Below are 21,202 nucleotides of genomic sequence, written 5' to 3' on the forward strand. Positions count from 1 at the left end.
ACGCAAACGCACTCATTTCCTGCTGGATTTTAATTTTTCTTTTTTTTTTGCCCGTGTTTACAGTTCAGTCGGTGCAGCGGCCGGCGGTGGCGGTGCGAGGCTCAGCTCCCCCAGGGTCTCCTCGCCGCGTGGCCCCCCTGAGGCTGCAGCAGGAGAGCCTGCAGAAGGAGAAGGAGGAGGCTCAGCAGAAAGAGAGGGAGAGGCAGGCAGAGGAGCGGGAGAAAGAGGCGCAGAGGGAGGAGGTGAGCCGTCCGCTCCTGGGCCTCCCGCCGCTCTATTTTGCCGTCACTGATTCCCTCCACCCCCCCTCCCCAGGTTCAGAGGCTGCAGGGCCGCTGCGAGCTGCAGGAGAGGCAGCTGAGCGCGCTCAGGGAGGAGCTGAGGAGGACGACCTTGGGTCTGGAAGCCTTCATCGTCACCACTCGCCACTACTGCCTCAAGGTATCGTCCTGGAGCAGCGACACTCAGGATGAACAGAGCTAATGGTTTCCTATGCAAGATGCTGCTCCCATCGCTTTTTATGCTTACTCCCCCAACATCACCTCCTCCAACGGAGATGAGATGATCTAAATATTCTCAAAGCCTCGAAACGCGTGAACTCGAGGACATACAGTATTTAACATCACGAGATGAGCTCCTCAGGACGGCCAGTGAGCAGCATGATGAGCGATGCATCTCTGGAGGGGATGGGGGGGTGGAGGGTTGGAGGGGAGGTTCTCCAGGAGTTCAGTGGGTCACCAGGCGGCTCCTCCTGCAGCTCCAGCATCGTTTGATTGAAGCCGCGAGGCAGCCGCCGCTTTATTGCCGTCAGAGCGTCTCCCTCTTTTACGGCCGCTGTCTGAGTACTGCAGTCACATGTCCATTGTGACAACAGGGTTCAAGTGAGGATTCAATGTGCGGTTTAGAGCTCCCCCTGGTGGGAACCGACAGTGGCTACAGCGACAGCCTTCTGTGCATGTCGACCAATAGGGGGCGTGTGTGTGTGTGAATGCACCACGTTTATAAACGTAAAATGAACTCGAGTTGCTCTTGCTGAGGAAATATTTCCTGTATATGTATATAACATAACATATTTAGGTAGTAAACATTTTCTTCTTTTGCCACATTAATCCACATATCTTGGTCATATATCTGATGTCTTCAGTCTGTATATACAGTGTAGAAAGAATGAGTTAAGAAACAGTTAAAGAAGAAAAAGTTTATGTCCAAACTTTTGAATTGTAGTGTATATATTATTTATACTCTGAACACTGAGGAGGGTTAAGCGTTGTCTTGTGCTTATGTTTGTCTGAATGTGTTTTATCTGAATGCATATCGCTGTTTGTGTTTAAATCTGTGCTAGCTTTACTGATCACAAGTTCCACCGGCTTGGCTGTGGAAGAACCAATCATTCAATTTTATTTTATTTTTACAATTTTCAGAATGCGGCAGCAGAAGAAAATCAAGAGAAGCTGTCGGCCGAGATGAGAAACATCAAAGAGGAGATGGGTGAGAAGTTTGTCGCCAGAGCTAAATCTTGGAGCAGCACATCAAAGTTTTCCATAATGCTTTTGGCTCCCTGGCACAGCGAGCAACGCGGCGCGGTGGGAGCGACTCCACCGGGAGAAGGCGGCGCTGGAGGTGGCCTTCGAGCGGGAGCTGCAGGAGCTGCAGCTGCAACAGGAGGCCGAGCTGGCGGCCGTGGAGGAGAGCATCCGCAAGTGTCACCAGGCCGAGGCCGAGCACCTGAAGGCGGAGCACCGCGCCGAGATGGAGGAGCTGCGGGCGCAGCAGCAGGAGCAGGTGAGAGACTCGTGGCAAGACGTTGCTGCTTCACGCTGGAGCCCGAGGTCTCCGAGCGCTCTGACGATATCTGTGCGTGTGTGTGTGTGTGTGTGTGTGTCAGGTGGAGGAGCTGACAGTCAACCACCAGGCAGCCACTCAGGAGCTCAGAGACATGCACAACATCACCATGGCGACGCTGCATGAGGAGCACGCCCGCACCATGAGAGGTACCATTTCAGGCGACACGTGAGTGAGAAATCATCACAGCTGGAAACTTGCTCCAACGTGTCCCAAAATCTTTGTCCAGATCTGCGAAAGGCGCACGAGCAGCAGAAAGCGCTTCTGGAGGAGGATTTTGAGAAGCTGCGGCTTTGTCTGCAGGTACGAGCCAACAATGGAGGATACCAGGGATCAAATATCTTTGACTGTTTTTTTTATATTCATGTGTTTGTGCGTCTTTTCGTCAGGATCAAGTGGACACGCTGACGTTTCAGAACAAGAGTCTGAAGGATAAAGCCAAAAGGTTCGAGGAGGCTTTGAGGAGAAGTACGGATGAACAGATAGTCGTAAGTTCAAATCCATCCAACTGACGCTGGAGGATGACCGAGGTCTTTTCAAACTGCATCGTCATCTGTCTCCATCTTTCTTACCTGTTTTGGTTTCCTGCCCTCCCTAACAGGAGGCCCTGGCTCCGTACCAGCACATTGAGCAGGACCTGAAGAGCCTGAAGGAGGTCGTGGAGATGAAGAACCAGCAGATACACCAGCAGGAGAAGAAAATCACAGATCTGGAGAAAGTGGTAGGCTCAAACAAGCTCGCGCAAACCACAAAACCAGAGAACAACACACACACACACACACACACACACACACACACACACACACACACACCTGCAGGATGTGTCCCAGGTTGCATGTTTCTGTTAATGTGTTTACGGTTCGATTCAAGTGTTGTCCCAATTGTTTATGAGCGTGCAAACATTGCGCTGCCGTTCTCCCCAATTGGAACTCCTTCCAAACGCTCAAAATAGCAGGTAGGCGCGTAGTGCAGAGGTGTGCGACCTCTCTCGTCTGACCTCTCGCCGCGAGAAGCGAATGAAATATCGCGCTTTCTCTCTTCCACTTTTTGAGCAGGCCCAAAAGAATGTGTTCCTTGAGGAGAGGGTGCAAGTTCTGCAGCAGCAGAATGAAGATCTACTGGCTCGGATCCAGATGAACCTCACCATCTCTAGGTACGTCTCCGGCACAGTTTCTGTTTCTGTCCGGGAAAATCGCTGCGCAACCCGAGCCACCTTTCTTTTCATGACTTTTTGTGCTTTTTCCGCCCCCTGCAGGCAGCTGTCGGAGGAGAACGCCAACCTGCACGAGTCGGTGGAGAAGGAGAGCACGGAGAAGAAGAGGCTGAGCATGAACAACGAGGAGCTGCTGTGGCGCCTCCAGACCAGCCCCCTCATGTCGCCGGCCTCCTCGCCGCTGCACCGCTCCTTCTCCACCTCCCCCGTGCCCTCCTCGCCCTTCTTCCTCCCCTCCTCCTCCCCCTCCAACTCGCCCGCGGCCCGCTGCGACTCGCCCACTCACTGCCAGGGCTGCGGCCAGACGCCTCAGTACGGCTCGCCGTCCCACAGGGCCGGAGCCAATCAGAATCTCTCGTCCGGCCCGGGCACGCCCACCCACCGGGGCGCCGGCAACCTGAATTACTCCCCCGGCCCGGCCACGCCCACACACAGAGCGTCGGCCAATCGCTGCAACCCGGCGGCTTGCCTCAGCTCTTTGCAGAGATAAGCCGCCGTCTTTCCAACTCCTTTTTATTTATTCTTTTATTGATTTATTTCCATCGTGAACGCAGTTGAAGTGAATATTGCCGGGCGTGGCATCCGTCTGAGAACGCAGGTAAACGGTGGGAGGCGGTGTTTCACTTTGTGAACTGAACGTGACTGTAAATTCTGTAAGATAGTGGCCCAGATAAGGGTTGACAGTGTGGTGAAATCTTCCTGCATGGGTCGTCCCGAGTCCCAGCGGCGGCGTGATAATTACACATGGGGCAGCACACTCTCGCCATGTCTCAGACAAAGCAAGCTTTATTCTTCCTTTTGTAATCTTGAATTAGCATCTCGCAGCCAGTTTAACCACTGAGACGTGGACTGGATCCGCTTTCAACAAACAGATTTTTATTACCATTAGTGATGTTTTCATGTTTTTGTTGAGCTTTTTTTTTTATCCAAGCGAGTCCCAAAACAAAGCGCCTTACACTCGTCCCCGGGCCGGTCACTCACCAGCAGTGAAACTAGCAGCGTTCCATTCCATCTGGACTTTTGCGGGGGTAAAGAATTGCTTTCTTTTTAAAAAATTAGGTTTTGCAAATCCTAATTTGGCGCAGCCATCTTTTCCCACCGCCTGCCAGTGTAGTTTACATTTTACTCCAAGTGCAGCGCAGCAACAGATTTTCCCAACCCGGTTTACCTGCAAAACGCAGAGGACTCCTAAACTTTGCCAGGTCTTCCTACAGCAACATGAGCTCTTCTTTGCTTTTAAGATCCCTCAGGTGAACTTGCAAAAAAAGAAAACAATTTACAACGTCCGCCACTTTTGTCTTTACCTCAGCGGGAATGTGCAGTTCGTCGTGTGTGATGTAGCTCAACTGCAGGAGCAGCACGACAAACACATCAGACACACGTTAGCAGGGAGTTTAAAGGTCACGTGTTACGCCCAATAAGTGTTCTGGTCAGTGGACTCAGAACTAACAAAATTTCCATTCCATTCTCTTTCTTGCTCCACCTTGTGAGATATTGCGCGATAAAACGTGCAGTTCTGGAAGCCAGCCCCTTGTGATGTCACAAAGGGTGCCCTAACCATGTCAGTGTGGACAAGGCCTCCCCAGCAAGGCGGTTGTCCTCTGAAGCCACCTCATGGTCACCTTGCTCCGGTCTCCTTACAAACGTGGAAGAATCAACAGAGGCCTCATCGTGCGCAGGAAGTTAAGACAGAGCCTTTTTGCAGGAGGCTGTAAACAGAGGGCTGTAAATCCAGAGGGCTGTAAACACTCTGTTTGTGTTTGTTTGGAGCTCCAGAGATTTTCTTTTTTCCGCAAAATTAATCCGTGACCCTGATCCACTAGAGACTGAAAAACAATTGGGTGAAATTGGGTGCATCGTGGGACCTTTAAACCTGAACCTGACACTTGGGGGTGGGATGGGGGGGGGGGGGGGGTGGTGGTCTGTTTTTGAATGTTGTGTATTTCTTAGTAAGTGTTTATTCCTTTCTAATTTCTCTGATACATGTGTTCTGCTACGCAAGCAAGCATGTGCTGTGAAAGTCTTCCAGTTTAATGTGAAACTTCCTGCTATTATCTCTGTATGTTATCAAAGCTCAAGGTACATGAATGAGGACGCTCGATTGGTCGGCTGTGGAACGTGAGGGCAACATGTGTTGTGCGCCAGGGGAAGAAGTGTAGACGTGGGTGCGTACGCTGCATAGGTTTGCAAAAAAAACAAAACAACTCCAAATAGTAATAACACTCTGTTTACCTCTTTGTTTATATTAACGTAAACGTGTGTTGACCTCTTTGTAACCTTTTTTTAACCCTTCAAAAATGCTCCAGTTGAACTTTTGCAAGCTACACTGTGTTCTCAGCACACAAGGTTACGTCGTTCAGGGACTCGTACTAAATTTAGACTTAGGATTCTTTTCTTGACCTTTTGGGGGATTTTTCTACAGCCTCTGCTCACTGACGGAAACCAGCCGTCGTAAAGTGACAATAATGTGACAGCTGTTTTTATAGCCAATAATACACAGCCACTTCCTGCTCTGATAACTGCTGAAAACTCAACCTCAGGGTTGGAACTTTTGAGTCGCACGTGATGAAGCTGGTGTAGTTTTGAAGACTATTTGTAGTGATTTAGCCAACGTAGCTGAAGCGTGAGACTGCAGTTTAACAAAGTGAATCCAATGTAAAAGGTGATGGGCCACTGTTAATAGTTGTATTTACAGCTAGTGGGATCAGTTTGGTGGGTTTGTGATGTGAAATCATTAGTTGAGTAGTTGAGTAGTCGCATGGGGTGTGGGAGGGGAGTTTAGTATGTAGATCTTAACATTCTCCGCAGCGCCCCTGGTCACCTTGTCTGGGAATTTACCTGTCGAAAAACTTTACCAGCATGTAAAGGAGTTTCTGGGTCTGCCTTTTTATTTGCTGGGGAGAAAAAACCCCACTCAGATACCAGCACTTCTGATTGTCGAGACAAAGCAAAACCGATTCAACGACTGATTTTCTAGAATTTTCTTTTGTACGATCCAAACAGGGTTAAATGCTCTTAATGCTCAAAAAGAATGTCAACAAAAACGTGGGACTGAGAAGCGTTTCCTCAGTTCCAATTTTCTACCACTAATTTCTAAGAATGTCTCTGCCTGACAGGTGACACGAAAGAATGTCCCGGAAGTCACCGTGTCTTTTAAAGGTTTGGCAAAAAAAAAAAAAAAAAAAAAGTTTGCCCACATCCCTGAATGTTATTTTAGGTTTTCCAAAGGCGATTTGGATTGAAAGAGTTACAAAGTCACAGATTTCTTGGAAGAGTCCTCCTCTGTATGGACTCTGACGCCCTGCCTGGTATCGTGACGGCCCTTCTGTTGTGTCCTGTGGACATTTGTGTTTTTACTCTGCGCTGAATGTTTCAACATGTAATGACCGCCACGACAAAGTCGTCTACATGGTCTTGTGTGTGATGTACAGTAGAGGGACTTCGTGTCCACGTAGCAGCCATTTGTAATGTAGCATTCGGGTCCTGTCAGAAACATGAGCAATGACTTTCTGTATTAACTGGGTCAGATGCTCTGCTTGCAGATGTCTCCTGGTTTCTACAATCTTGATGTGAATTTCTACGCCCTATAGTTGGCCCAGTTGGATTCAGCCCAGAGGCAAACGTTTACAGGATTTGTTTGTTCTTGGCACCGATTGTATGTTTGAATGTGAATACATTTACAACATGAGACGTGTCTTAGTGCACCAACGGAGTTAAAAGAAGCATGTTTTTCTCCTGTCCTTGGGTGTTTTTGCTCTCTCCCCTGTCGTCTTTTCTCCTCCCTCCTGCATCCGTGATGGTCCAAAGTGTCACCGTGGATTAAGAGACCAAGAGGACTGAGGAATGAGATTTGACTTGTGATGTGCAAACACAATTACTAATAAAATAATTTTATTAATATATATACAAAGAAACAGCAGCATCCAGAGTGGTTTGTCATGCTGCAAATAAGGGAGCAAATCTTAATATCTGGGAATTTGGGTTTTGTGACTTTTGTTGTTTGTAAAATTTTTCATCTCATCGTCATCGTCAGTTTACCTGTATACACACTCCTTACCATCGAGGGGAACAATGGTTCACGCCCAGAAAGGAAGCAAAATAGAACTTCTGCGAAATGCATGTGTAATAATAAGAGGGTCTAGATGAACTGTTTGAAAGATAATAGATACCATAATAATGATAATAATAATGCAAAAGAAAGTGAAATCCTTCCTTTGTGTTCATTTGGTTCCCAATGAAGACTCTCCAGTAAGAAATGCTTGACACTAATATGGACATAAAAACTGCCTTCAAATGCAAAATAATTTTAAATGTAAAACTGTTTAATTTTAAAAATACAAATCTAAGTGTGAATAATCATGTATGTATGTTAAGCAAGACATATAGGCTACATCAGGACACATTCACGTCACATTTTCAGAACAATATATTATATTAAAGCTGCATTAAGCCACCTGATAGCCTGGCTTCGCCTGGCTGTCAAGTTATTCTGTTATTTTTTCAAACATATCGGCACAAACAGCGAAGCCGCTGAGCCATTACTTCCGTATGAAGTTAGACATGAGCTCCATGGGCAGCGGGAAGACGATGGTGGAGTTCTTCTCCGCCGCGATGGTGTTGAGGGTCTGCAGGTAGCGGAGCTGCAGGGCCGACGGGGACTCTGCGATGACCAGTGACGCCTCCTTGAGGGCACGGGAGGCATTCATCTCGCCCTCTGCAGCGATCACCTGCAAGCAGGAAGCACACCGGCGTTCAAACTTCACCTTGCCTGTGCACATTTTGTTTTGTTCTGCGGTACACATTTCCTGCTTTCCCAACCTTTGCTCTGGCCTCGCGAGCCGCCTCCGCCTCAGCAGCCATGGCTCTCTGCATCTGATGTGGCAGCTTGACGTCTTTAATCTCCACCCGCTCCACCTTAATGCCCCAGTTGTCTGTGGCTTCGTCCAGGTTGCTCTGAAAGCAACAAGACATGCGAAAGTTTCAGAAAATTTGGCGCAGTGGGATTGCAAAAATTTCAGTGCTGATGTTTCGGCCGTACAGCGGATATAATATGATGTTTCCTTTACAAAGGCATTATATGGGCTCTTTACATAATGTGTACATGAGATAAATGCTTTTAAAAAAAAGGCTCCAACTTGTGTGTCAGGTTTATAAGATTTACACTCATTGCTCACTTTAATTAAAATAAAGCCATTCGTCATGAATAAACCATTAGGTCGTCGGCAAACAAGAAAACCTTCCCTGGCAATGTGACACCTTTCTTTGGGGTTGATCCTCCGCAAACATCGTCGGCGTGTTCACTGCTGAGTGCAAACACACCTGCATGCTGTGAGCGATGCCCTCGCGGTCGGACAGGAGCTCCGCCAGGTTCTTGGTTCCGAGGACATTCCTGAGTGTGGTCTGAGCCAGCAGGCGGGTGGAGAAGTCGGCGTTGACCACGTTGGCCACAGAGGCGATGGGGTCACTGACACGGAAGTACACGACTCCGTCCACGGAGACCGTAACCGAGTCCTTGGTCAGGATCTGAGGACGGAATGCATCACGGTTCCTCGGTGAGAAGCATCTCCCAAAGATTAGAATCAAAAGAGCAGCCACTTGGGTTTGAACAATGTTTTACCTCTTGCGGCGGGATGTCAAAGGAGACCGTTCGCAGATCGACCTTCACGAAGGAATCGGTGCAAGGCAAAATGAAGAAAATACCTACAGATTCACAAGAGGGGAAAAGGGTGACGTTTGACATGGAAACAGAAAAGAAAAAAAGAAAACACTTTTAAAGCTTTCCTGATCCTTATTTTCCATCTCAGTCCAGAGAGGGGTATCCTCATATTGTTAGTCCATCCCTGTTCAACCCCCCTGGAAACACCCATCCACTATATATCCCCAGAAACCAGTTTAATTAGAAAACACTCGATTTTTGCCTCCTGCTAAAAGTGATGCTTTGTCGGAGCTTCCACATGTTTGGAAGGGGATGAAAATCAAGCAGCCATGTGAAGGCCTCAGAGGGAGGAGCCAACGCCTGGACAGGTGGGGATTGTGAGATATCAAAGCTCTCTCTGACGTCACCAAGAGCTAAACGACATGTCTGCATGTTTAGACACACGTTCCAAAAAGTGACGCCAACAAAAGAAGTGAAGGAGGAACTTTAGGGGAAAAACTGTAGACGGCAGATACAACATGGGGCCATTTGAGTCTGGCAGCGCATACCTGGTCCCCTGGCCTTCTTGTCTGTGAGGCGACCCAGTCTGAAAATGACCGTTCGCTCGTACTCTTGCACAATCTGTAGAAGGAGTGGGGAGGATGATGAGGGGGCTAGTTTGACTGATAAACACAACTGCAGCCAAGGTAACGGTGTCTTCTGTCAGCCACATTATTGCAGTCGCTCACCTTCAGCGAAAACCAAATGGTGATGGGAAAGAGAATAATGGTGAAGATGCCTGAGAGTATCACCAGGATCCAGCCACAGGCTCCCAGAGAGCCGGTCCTCTCAGCTGCAAAGCAAGGAAACAAAAAGCGTTTGAATGTGAAGAATAAAGGGAAACGTCACTGCCAAAGAGACTTCAATGTGATCTCATTGAAGTCATTACATCATTGTGACAAGTGCAATTATTTGCTGTTGTCCTCTGAATCGCTGCTGAGTATTGTTTGGCTCGGCAGGTCTGCAGGTGCATTATTGGACCCTTGAAACAGCGAGTCTCTGTAAATTGTTCACCCACCGCAGCAATAAAGGAAAAAGGGAGGGCCAGCTTATCAAACAGAGTCATCATGCACTGGGCTCTGTGTTTTCATGAACGTGCAGTGGTCTTCCCTTAAAAAAACAATAAAAATATGTGTGTGCCTTTGACCTGCTTTGGGTTTCACTTCCTCACGTCCAGCAGCATGAGAACAACATTAGTGTATCGTACAACGTTAAAACCACATGATGTGAAACCGGACGAGTTCACATTAGAAAGTCAAGAAGACAATGTTGCTGGATTCTGTCGTCAATGAGTTATATTTGTTCAGGGGTTCGGTCATGTTTGAAAGTTCATTTTACTGTGCTTCAAACATAGAATCTCACTCCATGTGGATGAAAAATAATCAAGGAATAAAAAACAGATGACATTAGAGGATGTAAATGATGTGTACACTGTAAATAACACGACACAATCCAGCCCAGCAGGTTTCTCAAAACATTCACGTGGAAAAGCTGAACATGTAAACAAACACTCAGGTGCAACTCAAATACAGGAATTTTACAGTGTAATCTTTAGGCAGCCGTTCCCTTAGAGCACAAGCGCAAGGGAGACGACTCAAGCACACAGTCACATGCTGAAAGCACTGTTTATTGTCAGGACATGTGATCTGTATCTCCATGGAGTTCCACTTTGACCCGGTGGCTCGGTTTTTTATCAGGATACACAGCAAACACCTAATGGCCTGCAGTGTCTCACAGCACACTTGCAATGTTGAGGAAAACACACAGTGACTGTTTCGATCACACTCTAGGGCAGCACAAACACACGTCTGAAAATGTTTCTAAAAAATACAATAATAAATGTAACAATAGTGAATGATTTCTGATCGCTGGTAAAGCAGACGCAGGCAGGAAACTCACAGATCAAGTCGTTGTTGCTCATGGTTCTTCTCTTGCTTGACTCGATGCGTTGCTGATCCATTTCCATGAGCTGGGTACGACTGACAGAGGAAGTGAGATAGGTTTGTTGAAGTGAATCTGATAGAGGAGGAGTCTGCCAGGCTTTTAAAGCTGCAACACAGATTAGACAGGTTGTGGGAGGGGCCACGTCTCTCAAGCTGATCATCAGTGGACGGTGCAAATGGAAAAGGACGAGAACCGCAGACAGAAAAAGGTGTGCTGGCCTGCATCATCCCAGTTTTTCATATACACACCAGAGCAACTGCATCAGAATTATTGCCTGATGAATTGTTCATTCGTGAAACAATTCTTCTTTATTGCACAGGTAAAAAAGTGCATGGCCATTCACTTATAATAATCATTTATATTCTTATATTTTTGTTCCTGCAGTGGCCCAGCCAGACTGTGGATCTCCTCTGGCCTTTCCTGATTTTAGCCTCACAGCAGGTGCAAGAAGAAAAAAAAGTGGGTAATCAGAAAACAAGAGCCGACGTTCACGCCATTCAGATCCTGCTAAATCTGACAATTTGGCCTTTATAGTTTTTGAAATTTGACCAGATTTCAATTTAAGCAACTAAAAGGCGACGATGGAGAGAAAAAAGGTTTCAGTTCTTACCTCTCCTCATCCATGGCAGTTAACGGGGATACGTCAAGCTAAATAATGGAAAAAACTTTTGTCCTTCTATGTTAGCATGGCAAATTATTCACTCGTGCTTTATTTTTATGAGACCTACTTGGAAGGCTTTACTGTTTTGTGACTTGTTCATTCTTGGTTAAAAAAAGAAGTGGAGCACACATTATATATATATATATATATATATATATATATATATATATATATATATATATATATATATATATATATATATATACATATATAAAAAGTTTCATATCATTGGACCTTTAGAAAAATTCCCTCAAGTTAAATTTCATTGAAAAGAAAATCAGAGACCCTTGATTGAACCTATGGCACAGTCCAAATGACATTGATCTGGAAGCAAATGGCGTGAATGGAAATGTGTTGTGAAGTACAAGGACTGGACATGTGACTGTTATACAACGTCGCAGTACGTGGAGCTCTAAATGATTATGACGTCTCTCACAAAGGTCCGCCTCCGTGTGGTGTCACTGGAAAGTTTTTTCGGCAACTGACGAGACAAACGTGAACTTCTTTACCCTTTGTGAACAAATACACATTTCTTTGAAATAGAATGAATTAATCAAACCTGTTTCCAGTATGGCAGCGGTCATTTTTACCTGTACTTTGAAGGTTTCCCCCTCCTGGTCCTGGCATTCTGTCTTTAGTGTTCCGGATCAATACCAGGAGTTTATCGCTGAAGCGGACTGGGTGGTTTCTGATAAAGGCAACAGAATTGCCTTAATCCAGAGTTCTTCTGAGCCAGGCTGGTCAAAGCCAAGTTCTACAAACCAGCACACTATTCCACTGCAGTAGATTTTCTTCTTTTATTTAAACAGAATTTCTTTGAACACATTCCGAGGCGCAAATTGGCATCGGTGAAAAAGAAATAATTATAGCGAGAAAAGCACAATAAAAAAAAAAAGAGGGCGGGGAGAGCAAAAAAAAAAGCAAGAAAACAATGTGGCTGGTAATTTGCAATTCAGTAACATAAGTATACAGTACTGAGAAAAAAAAATAACTTTTTTTTTTTTTAAACTACCTTGCAAAAGGGCACAGACACTTTACACCTGAAGTCCACAAATCATTTGACAGATGCATCAAGTTAGTCTCAGCAAAAAAACAGTGTACTGAGTATTGATGTCAATACTGTCGTAACAGTAGACGGCAACATCAACCATCCATCCATCCAACATTCCATCCATCCATCCATTTCCTGTCACTGCTTCTCCTGCACTCAGTGTCACAGGGGTGTGCTGGAGCCTTTCACAGCTGTCTTGGGATTAGGGGTGGGTTTACACTCTCATAGTGTGTATCAAGATGACCCCCCCCACCCAAAAAAAAAATAAGAAGAAGAACGGTGTAAACATAAAACACAAACTGCTGCCACAAACATCACGTGGGCACCAATGGAAACAGAACTTCCACATTCATGCCATCAGGCAGACAATTCTGCATGATGATTTGAAAGACGGAAGGCGTTTCCTGCTTAAAATGCCGAGTCGCACAATTGGATATCGCCTAAAAATGTTCAGCTCGCTGTTAAAGGCCCAGTGTGTAAGATTTAGCAGCATCTAGTGGTCACAACGTTAACTTCAAAGCCAGTTTTCTGACGTCCCACTTGACCCAACGTCCTTCTTACACCAGCTGTGATGTGACAGACCTGGGAACACACACACACGCTCTGGACTGGAGGTGGACCTGCTCTTTGAGGTAAATATCAAAGCTCATTACTAGAGAGTGAAAAACAAATACATACTTGTATAATAACGGTTCCATTTCATACCCGTAGATCACGTTAAATGTCACACAGTGGGCCTTTAAATTCGAGAGATCAACAAACAAACAAAAAGACCCTTGATGAAACCCGTTCCCCTGACTGGACGTGAAACACTACATATCTAGGATGTGAGGTCATTACATGAAATCATGTACATTTTTTCTAGTTTTTTTTTTTTCTATAATCCCTTATTCTCTACTAAATGTTGGTTAAAAACAGCCAAGTTCAGCTAACATTAAAACCAGTCACAGTCTACTTGCAAAACAACAATATTTACAGCCGCTCACGATGAACTTAAAGGCCCGTTTTGCGTATTGGTGTGTTTGGTGTGTGTGTGTGTAGGTGGTGTTTTCTCCTCCGTCTTCTTCATCATCTGTTCTTTGTAGTGAAAGTCACCCTGGCTGCAAAATGACTGGAAGCCTCCACATCACGTGTGCTCCATGTCAACTGAAGAGGAGTCTTGCCTGACTTGCTTGGTTGTGAGTTTGTTAGTTTCAGTACGGAGGTCTATTCTGGTGCGTTTCTCAGCACGCCGTGGATCCGTCTCACTGCCAGCCCAACTGGGGGTGCAGGCCTGGTTGCAGGGGGAAGGGGTTCCCCGGGCCTGCTGGGTAGTTGCTAAAGCTGTTCGGCTGAGGAGTGAAGCTCTCCAACGCAGACGTGGGGTGAGCCTGGAGGCACAGAGGGAGAGGAAAGCCACTGAAGCTCGGTTGGTTTTTAGAACATTCATACTCCTCACGTGGACGAGCGCCTGTACCTGCAGGAGGGCAGACTGCATGGTGGGATTGTGGATTCCACTCAGGGCAGCTGGGGAGGCGGCGGGAGAGAAGGCCGGCACCCCCGGGAAGGGCAGCAGGGCTGGGAAGCCACCACTTCCTGGAGGCTGAAGCCTAGAACACACAAACACAGTAACTTGGGGTCAATCATTCATACACATCCTGACAGCTACAACATGTTTTTTTTGTTTTATACTTTCAATTCGGTGAAATCTGACTTGGAGTATTTGAGACGGTGAAAACGAAAGTTCAGCTAGAAAAGGAACTGCAATGATTATGGGAAGTGTGCACAAAGGAGTCAGCAAGCCTGAAAAACATTCACGTCGAGTCATAAAAATCTACCAGTCAAAAGGTTAGACACACAATCATGTAAATATTTTTTTTAATCTTTATAACTTTCAACACTTCAGATAGGTACTGAAGATAATTCAGTCGCAGCTGATTTATTCAGCAAAGAAAAACCCTAAATATGCTTTTTATGAAAGGTGGCTATTTTGAAGAATTTAAATAAAAAACGTGTTATTATTATGTTATTTTACACTACATACCCCTCCACCTGGTCACTGTTATTCTGTCTACTCTGTTCATATTGTTCATATTGTTTATACTCCACCTCGTCGCTGTTTATAGTGTTGATACGATGTACATTTGCTCTATTTATTTATGTACCACCAACATCAACACCAACCTCCAGATTTCCCATATTTTTATATCCTGTATTTATCTCAGCTTGTGTATAGATTTTAGTTAGTTACTGTATTTCTGTGTTCTGTGTCCTGAGTCTAAGTCTAAGTGCATACATGCATACATACATACATACATACATACATACATATACACATATATATATATATATATATATATATATATATATATATATATATATATATATATGAAAGAAACTCTAGTACGTGTGATTGTGCTCTATGAGAGACACATGACAACAATTAGGAGCAGAGTTGGCCGAGAGCTGAGACACACCTGGTGAACTTTGCACTCAGAACATAAAAAATAAAGCCAGTGTGGAAAAAGTGACGGCTGTAGGGTGACGTGATAAGACTAATTTCGAGGTCAGAAGCGTCAAGAGTACAAAGTGATATACGCTGTGATAAGATGCAGTATGTTGCCACTGACACTGGCTCAACAGGTATAACACGCTGGCTAATTTCCAAGCTCACTCACCCTGGTTGAAAGTTGGAGCTGAATGCAGACGCGAACCCTGGCAGGACCGGCGCTGACGACGGCACTCCGGACGCGGCGGCTGCGGCGGCAGCCACAGCCTGCAGCGGCGCCACCGATGCCACTGAAGACGGAGTGGCACCCGGCAGTCCCATGAAAGAGGACAGGACGGGGCTGCCGCCACCGTGCCCTCCTGAGACCCCCAGCCCCGGGAAGGCAGCGGGGCCGGCGCCAGGCGGGAGGCCTGGGAAGATGGAGGGGGCGGAGGTGAGGCCCAGGCCGAAAGGGGAGGCGGCACCCGGGGCGGCGTTGGGGCCCAGGCCCTGGTAAATGGAGGTGGGCACCGGGTTGGAGATGTTGCCGTTGGGAGGGATGGCGGAGGGAGTCAGCGAGGAAGAGAGGGAAGGGAAGCCGGGCAGCCCGGCGTAGTGAGACGGCTGCGCCTGGAGGCCGCTCATGGCGGCCTGGCTGGCCAGGGACACCTGGGGGGACCCGGGGTGCGACAGGCCAAAGGAACGAGCCAGGGCGGCCTGCGCTGCGCCGGGCACCACCAGCGAGCTGAGAGACGGCGTTCCCGAGCGAGACGTGCCCTTGAAGGCGGAGTGCACGGGGCTGTTGCTGCCGCTGTTGCTGCCCCCGGCGTGTCGGCCCAGGACCGAGGCCATGGCGGACTGGGCCGGGGAGAGCTTGGGGCTCATGCCCGGGGTGGAGCAGTTGGGGAGGACCGGAGCGGAGGGGCCAGGTGCGGCGGAGGGCGGCCCGGAGGGGGTGTAACTCCGGATCACGGAGCCGGAGGGGTTACCTGCTTGCGGGTGCATGCCGGGGGCGTTGCTGGGTCCTGACTGGTGGTCCGAGGGGAACGCCTTCTGCTGAGCGCCGCCCATGGAGTTCGTCTGAGCCAAGTGGTCCAGGCCGCTGCGGGAGTTCGGCCTGGAGGCTCCGTGGAAGGGGGAGGGGGAGAAGTGGACGGGGGTTCCGCACGGGGTGCCCGACGGGGTGTGGGCTTTGATGACGGAGGAGGGCGTGGGCGTGGCGTGGCCACCGGGGGTCTGCGGTCCAGCCTTGATCACAGAGGGGGACGGGGCGGGGGAATGCGAGGGGGCGTTGGGGTTGTGAGAGGGAACCATGCCGGGGAACACCGGCGTGATGGGGGTGGTGGGCGTCAGCTGGGAGGGAGAGGCCTGAGGTGGGGCAGAGTTGGAGGGCGTGGAGCCGTGAGGAATGAGGAGGGGCCCGCTGTTGACCCCCGGAGTGGTGTTCTGCGGGTTGCCAGGTTTGGCATAACCTGGAGGCCAGAAATAATCAGCATTAGTTTAAAAAAAGAGGACGGAGGGGAGGCCTGAACTCATCTCAACGCACACATGCAGTGGACTTATTGTGTAGTGCTCTAATGTACACATTGGTGGCGCTGTCCCAAATTGTGTACCACTGTTTTGAACCTGTCCTCGCTAGTTGCCAACAGTTGGTCGAGACCTCATGGAAAACATTTCATCCCTTGAACAGCAAAGACGCACCAGGACGTGAAGGACTCTGGAACCTACCGGCGGCTTAACGTGACCAAAAACTACGTCGACACAGACCCTGCATATTATGCCTGGAACGCACTTTCACGTTTTTGTCTAACATAACAATTAGACAAAAACACCTCTAGCCGAAAAGCACCTTCTTTTTTACACGCTCCATATGGATGCTCGATGTGCACAACGTGCTGCATCGTGCACTGATTGACCGCAACAGCAGGGCTAGCATGCACAGGATCCATATTCTGATCATTTTAGAAGTCAGTAGTTTAGTTAGTTTAGTCGTTGCAGGCATTTTTGAGATTATTAATTGTATATAATACAGATCGCAAAATTGTCGTACATTTGACAATGTCGGTCACGAGGGACTGAATGCTAATGTGCTTCGTCGCCAATGTGGCGTCAGTTTGGTGCGTGAGCTGGCTGTGCATTGTTCATCACACAACAATGACTTAGTACGCTTTCACTTTCATTCACTGTCTGCCCAAATTCTGAGGTATTTAAATACAGATGTACACAATTTGGGACATATCTGTCATGGCCGCTACCAACGCGGTTGAAGTTGCACATTAAAAAAATGGGTTGATCATTTCTGATTAGTGGTGTTATTGTTTCTTTCCAAGACTCAGACACAATTAAATTCGGACACCATTTGGAGAAGTGACTGATTCCTCACTTTGAAAACTGGGTGGATAGAAGAGCATTCAGCAAGGAAGTGTGGCCAAAGAAAGCCCGCATGCAACTTCCATCCATTTAGAACAGTGAGTTGTGTGTTCACCTTTGGGAAAATGCTTCTACAGCTTATTTGTAGGGATGTAATGGTTTCATCAATTCTGCAGTGCTGTGACTTGTTGCACCCATGACAGCACGACTCTCTTCCTGACTGTCTTTGCACACGTCGCCACATTTGATGTTCACTCGTTGCTTCATACCAAAAGTAAAGTCTTACACAAGTCTTGGGCCATCAAGTTTTAGTCTGACACTATTTGTTACTTATTCACTGTGGGACTATTATACTGGTATTTCAGTACAGATTAATTTAAGTAATTATTATCTCATGTCTGCCTGCGCTGGTCAATAGGACACAAGGTCTCCTAAAAAAAAAAGGCCACACACATTATAACAGCAGCTTTAAAAGAAAAAAAGAAAAACAAGGACAAACAATGCATTTGCGAAAACAGGGAGTCCAATGTGATGCACGTTAATGCCAGCCCATAGTATGATTCCAATAAGAGAAGAAGTGATTAATGATTAGTTTCAGTGCATCTTCCACTGCTGCCAGCCAAAGGCCCGGCATTCAGTTCAACAGAAACACTTCTACAGTGACTGACCAGAAAAGGGAAGTACAGGCAGTGGTGTTGTGTTGTGTTGTAATGTACTGCAACACACGCACCTTCCCATCAACGTGGCAGTAATTTCAGAGCATTTTATCTTTTTGTTTCACTATATCCGCATATTGGGAAGGGCAAATCAGAAGTGGACAAGAAATGGTTCCTCAACGGTGATAAGTCAAATTTACAGCTGCGGCATTTTCTGGCCATTCAGTGTACTCCAGTTGAGGGAAGCACATTCTGCACCTACAGCAAATCAGCCTTGAAGCTTGCGAAGCGCGAGGAAGCAGCATGCCGGGAAGTTAGGCAGCAAGCTCTGAGATAAGGCTGTTTGTTGCCTCATACACACACGCAGTCGCTCGTCGCGCGGCTCATACCTGCTACTTTGTGTGCGGAGTTGTACGGGGGAGGGGGCACGTTGGCCGTTATAACCCCTCCCACAGAAACAAGGCCTGCGTTGTTGTACGCACCTGAATGGCAGTGGGCAAACGTTAACAGCGTCCACCTCGCATTCGCACGAGCAGAGCACACACAGATTTGTATGAAGCCCCACCACACAGGAAAGAATCCCGAGAGAGTCGAAACAATAATGAAATAAAGGTCATGATCATTTAAGCAACATAGAAATCAAATTGAGGACCATAACTGCCCTTAAGTCCGAGTGCCAGATACAGGAAAATAAAAAGAACTGGACAGTGTTTCATTTACAGAGGAGAGTCCAGCAAGGAGAGGATAGAGGTGGGTGCGTGTGTGTGTTTCGGGTGGGGCCGTTTCTTACTGGGAGCAATGGTGGCGTGAGGTCGGCATGGTGGTATTGGGTAAGGCACAGGCCGATGGGGGTTATAAGTCGAAGGGAACTGGAGGAAAGAAAAGAGAAAATAAAACCAGAGTTATTTCACTGAAGGCGGCATTTCTAGATTCCAGTGTAGCAAATGTGCTACCTTGAAATGTGACACCTTTGTGTGTCGTAGTGCATTCCCAGTATTTCACTCACACCCCCTGCTGTACAGGCTGCAATCTAACTAATGATAGCGGTCATCTTGATTTATCAAGAATTTATGTAAATCCACTCCACATGTAGGGTGAAGACGGAGTCACGTGTAAGTGATTATAAATTAGTCAAGTATGGATCGGTCACACTGATATGGAAAAGTTTGATCTCCCCTTTCTGGTGCTTACAGGTTTGAAAGGGCCAATGATCCGAGATGCAATGCCTTTCCCCTCCAAACTGTTTGCCGGGTCCTCTTTCTTCTCTCCTTCTTTCTTTACTGGAGGGATTCCCTGTTATTTATAACACACAATGAACAACAACAAAAAAAAAAGACAAAAAAAAAAAAAAATCACACAAACGTTTTCAGCCTTCATAAGTAATCACTTCACTGTACATCAATCAGGAATAAAATGACAACAGTTTTAATAAACCCCTATTTGGTGTTGCCGTGCAAACTTTCACATGAATGTTGCAAGACGTAAATCTCAAAACAATGAAAACAAATGCATAAAACAAGGCCATGTGACCACACTCACGGGAAACGTTCCACTGACGAGGCTCGGCCTGCCTTTAGGGTATGGGTTTCCTGGTATTATACCGCAGGATGAGATCATAGCCACAGGAGCTTTGCAGCCCACTTTACATACCTAAAGATACACACGTGCCACACGTTCAATCAGTTTGTAAGTCAAATGCAAGTAGGAGGATAATTAGTAAAGTGTAGCATAATGAAATTAAAGACTTTCTACATTAATTCCTTAAAGATTGTACCTGTTCCAGTATCCTGCGAGCTCGCTTCTTCTCAGACAAGTGAATACGAAACAGATCCTCCACAGGCCGATAATTTTGAGCATCTGAAATGTTCCTGTGCAGGAGCCCAGATGCGTTTGTTATTAAAGGAGTATTCACTGCTAATTACGCAAGATAGGCTGTTGCCACTCGTCAGTGCTATTTAAGGGGCCTTTTAACAGTTGATGAGAATTCAACAGATCTCTTTTTGTAATGTACTTACAAAGCTATTAGTTCAAGGACAATCAGTCGGTCTTTCGAGAAGGTGAAGCAGTTGAGGATGTTTGCAACTTTGGTTGTGGGGATTGCAACCATTTTCTGAATCAACAGACAAAAGAGAATGCATAGGCAAAATGATGTCATTTCACTACCGTTAACAAGGATTGTAGATGTTGCATACACTTTTGTGAAATAAAGACATTGAAAGAGCTGACACTCACATGCTGCAGTGCTTTAACTGCTTTGATCTGCGGCTCTGCCCATGAGAAGTACTTCAAAATCTCTGTCACCTGTAAATATTTATAAAAGTGTTAGCAGTTGCATAAATAGCAACAGCTCTGCTTTGCCATGAATGTGGCAAGATTAATGACCACCAATCATGGCCCCTTAAAATCTTCATTCAACCACAAAAGTCATTTGTTTATTGTCTGAAGAGCTTAAACCATCAATAGAAAACATTTTAGTTTCACATTTCATGATCCAGTATCCAATAACAACTGAACAACCAGTTTACTAAGTTGTTATGCCTTTCGGGCAACAATACAAGATGTGGCAATTAAACCATTCAACTTTTTTTCTTGATAGTTTCTGTTCTCTATGACACAAATCTGTATATTCAGTGTTAAAATAAAGAATGTACTGAGGTGATAGTGGGTGTATGTCCATAGTTACCTGCTCACTGGAGAAATAGCCATGCACCTGTTCTATGGCTTTGATTCGTTGGTCGGTAAGGACACACTGCAACGTAAAAAAAAAAAAAAAAAAAATACGTAGGCCAAATCTTAGGTTATACCAAAACAGACATATACAGGCTGTCTGTTTTAAGTTAAATGTGGTATATCATACGTGAACACTCCTTACCTTTCTGATCTCGTCCAAGACGATATCAAATGATTTCTTATCCATGATTAAAAAACAAACAAACAAACAGTATATCCACTATGTAAACGTAAACCCAGTTCTTTTTAAAAAACCACAACAATTAATTCATAAGGTTTAAAGCATTTGGATGATCTCAGGGTGGACTATTACTAATTAGCTATTGAATGTTATTGATTTGAATTCATAAAGCTAATGCAACTAAAGCATAGCTCAAAATGATGGGTATTCGCTGTAAGTTATTAGCTCCGTGATGTAGCTGCATGGTCTTTCCAGTCCTAAAAACGCAACACAACTTTCCGTCCGAAACAATGCGCTCAAAGCGAGCGATGCACTTTAGCTCTGCAAAACCTGTCTGCACCAGATTTGTCCGCGGCTAACAACAAGCTAGCGAGCTACAGTGACCATAATTT

General features: G+C 46.3%; 3 protein-coding genes across 5 annotated transcripts in view; 1 reads left to right on the forward strand and 2 right to left on the reverse strand.

Moving 5' to 3' along the window:
• mtus2a (microtubule associated tumor suppressor candidate 2a) overlaps window positions 1-4,942 on the forward strand; it is a 36,864-nt gene extending 31,922 nt beyond the window's left edge. Inside the window, exons 7-16 of one of the 2 annotated variants that reach the window (XM_076031606.1) lie at window positions 64-242; window positions 316-441; window positions 1,422-1,488; window positions 1,568-1,782; window positions 1,886-1,991; window positions 2,072-2,145; window positions 2,232-2,330; window positions 2,444-2,563; window positions 2,895-2,995; window positions 3,098-4,942. In XM_076031606.1, the coding sequence (XP_075887721.1) occupies window positions 64-242; window positions 316-441; window positions 1,422-1,488; window positions 1,568-1,782; window positions 1,886-1,991; window positions 2,072-2,145; window positions 2,232-2,330; window positions 2,444-2,563; window positions 2,895-2,995; window positions 3,098-3,545 (1,535 nt within the window). In that variant the 3' untranslated portion in view covers window positions 3,546-4,942. The remainder of the gene's footprint in view (window positions 1-63; window positions 243-315; window positions 442-1,421; window positions 1,489-1,567; window positions 1,783-1,885; window positions 1,992-2,071; window positions 2,146-2,231; window positions 2,331-2,443; window positions 2,564-2,894; window positions 2,996-3,097) is intronic. The other variant, XM_076031607.1, reaches the window with a different exon arrangement.
• Window positions 4,943-7,356: 2,414 nt separating this feature from the next.
• Window positions 7,357-11,997, reverse strand: stoml3b (stomatin (EPB72)-like 3b). Its single transcript, XM_076031613.1, has 8 exons — window positions 11,946-11,997; window positions 10,650-10,799; window positions 9,440-9,543; window positions 9,260-9,332; window positions 8,673-8,755; window positions 8,375-8,578; window positions 7,874-8,008; window positions 7,357-7,782 (listed from the first exon to the last, which is right to left on the reverse strand). The coding sequence occupies exons 1-8, from the start codon at window positions 11,980-11,982 to the stop codon at window positions 7,594-7,596; spliced, it is 975 nt and encodes a 324-aa protein (XP_075887728.1). The 5' UTR covers window positions 11,983-11,997; the 3' UTR covers window positions 7,357-7,593.
• A 141-nt stretch (window positions 11,998-12,138) lies between these two features.
• Window positions 12,139-21,171, reverse strand: proser1 (proline and serine rich 1). 2 transcript variants are annotated; one of them, XM_076031609.1, is made up of 12 exons: window positions 20,772-21,171; window positions 20,583-20,648; window positions 20,132-20,200; window positions 19,915-20,009; window positions 19,674-19,767; window positions 19,439-19,549; window positions 19,091-19,192; window positions 18,690-18,768; window positions 18,289-18,381; window positions 15,062-16,345; window positions 13,863-14,005; window positions 12,139-13,776 (listed from the first exon to the last, which is right to left on the reverse strand). In XM_076031609.1, exons 1-12 carry the CDS (start codon window positions 20,814-20,816, stop codon window positions 13,651-13,653), a joined length of 2,307 nt encoding a protein of 768 aa, XP_075887724.1. In that variant the 5' UTR covers window positions 20,817-21,171; the 3' UTR covers window positions 12,139-13,650. The 2 variants fall into 2 exon arrangements, with proteins under 2 accessions (XP_075887724.1, XP_075887723.1); XM_076031608.1 differs by lacking the exons at window positions 12,139-13,776; window positions 13,863-14,005; window positions 18,289-18,381 and having other exon boundaries at window positions 14,984-16,345.
• Window positions 21,172-21,202: the final 31 nt, after the last annotated feature.

This window comes from Nelusetta ayraudi, unplaced genomic scaffold (genome assembly GCF_046127955.1).
Source record: "Nelusetta ayraudi isolate G7.1 ecotype Tasmania unplaced genomic scaffold, CSIRO-AGI_Nayr_v1 ptg000033l, whole genome shotgun sequence".
Taxonomy (NCBI): Eukaryota; Metazoa; Chordata; class Actinopteri; order Tetraodontiformes; family Monacanthidae; genus Nelusetta; species Nelusetta ayraudi.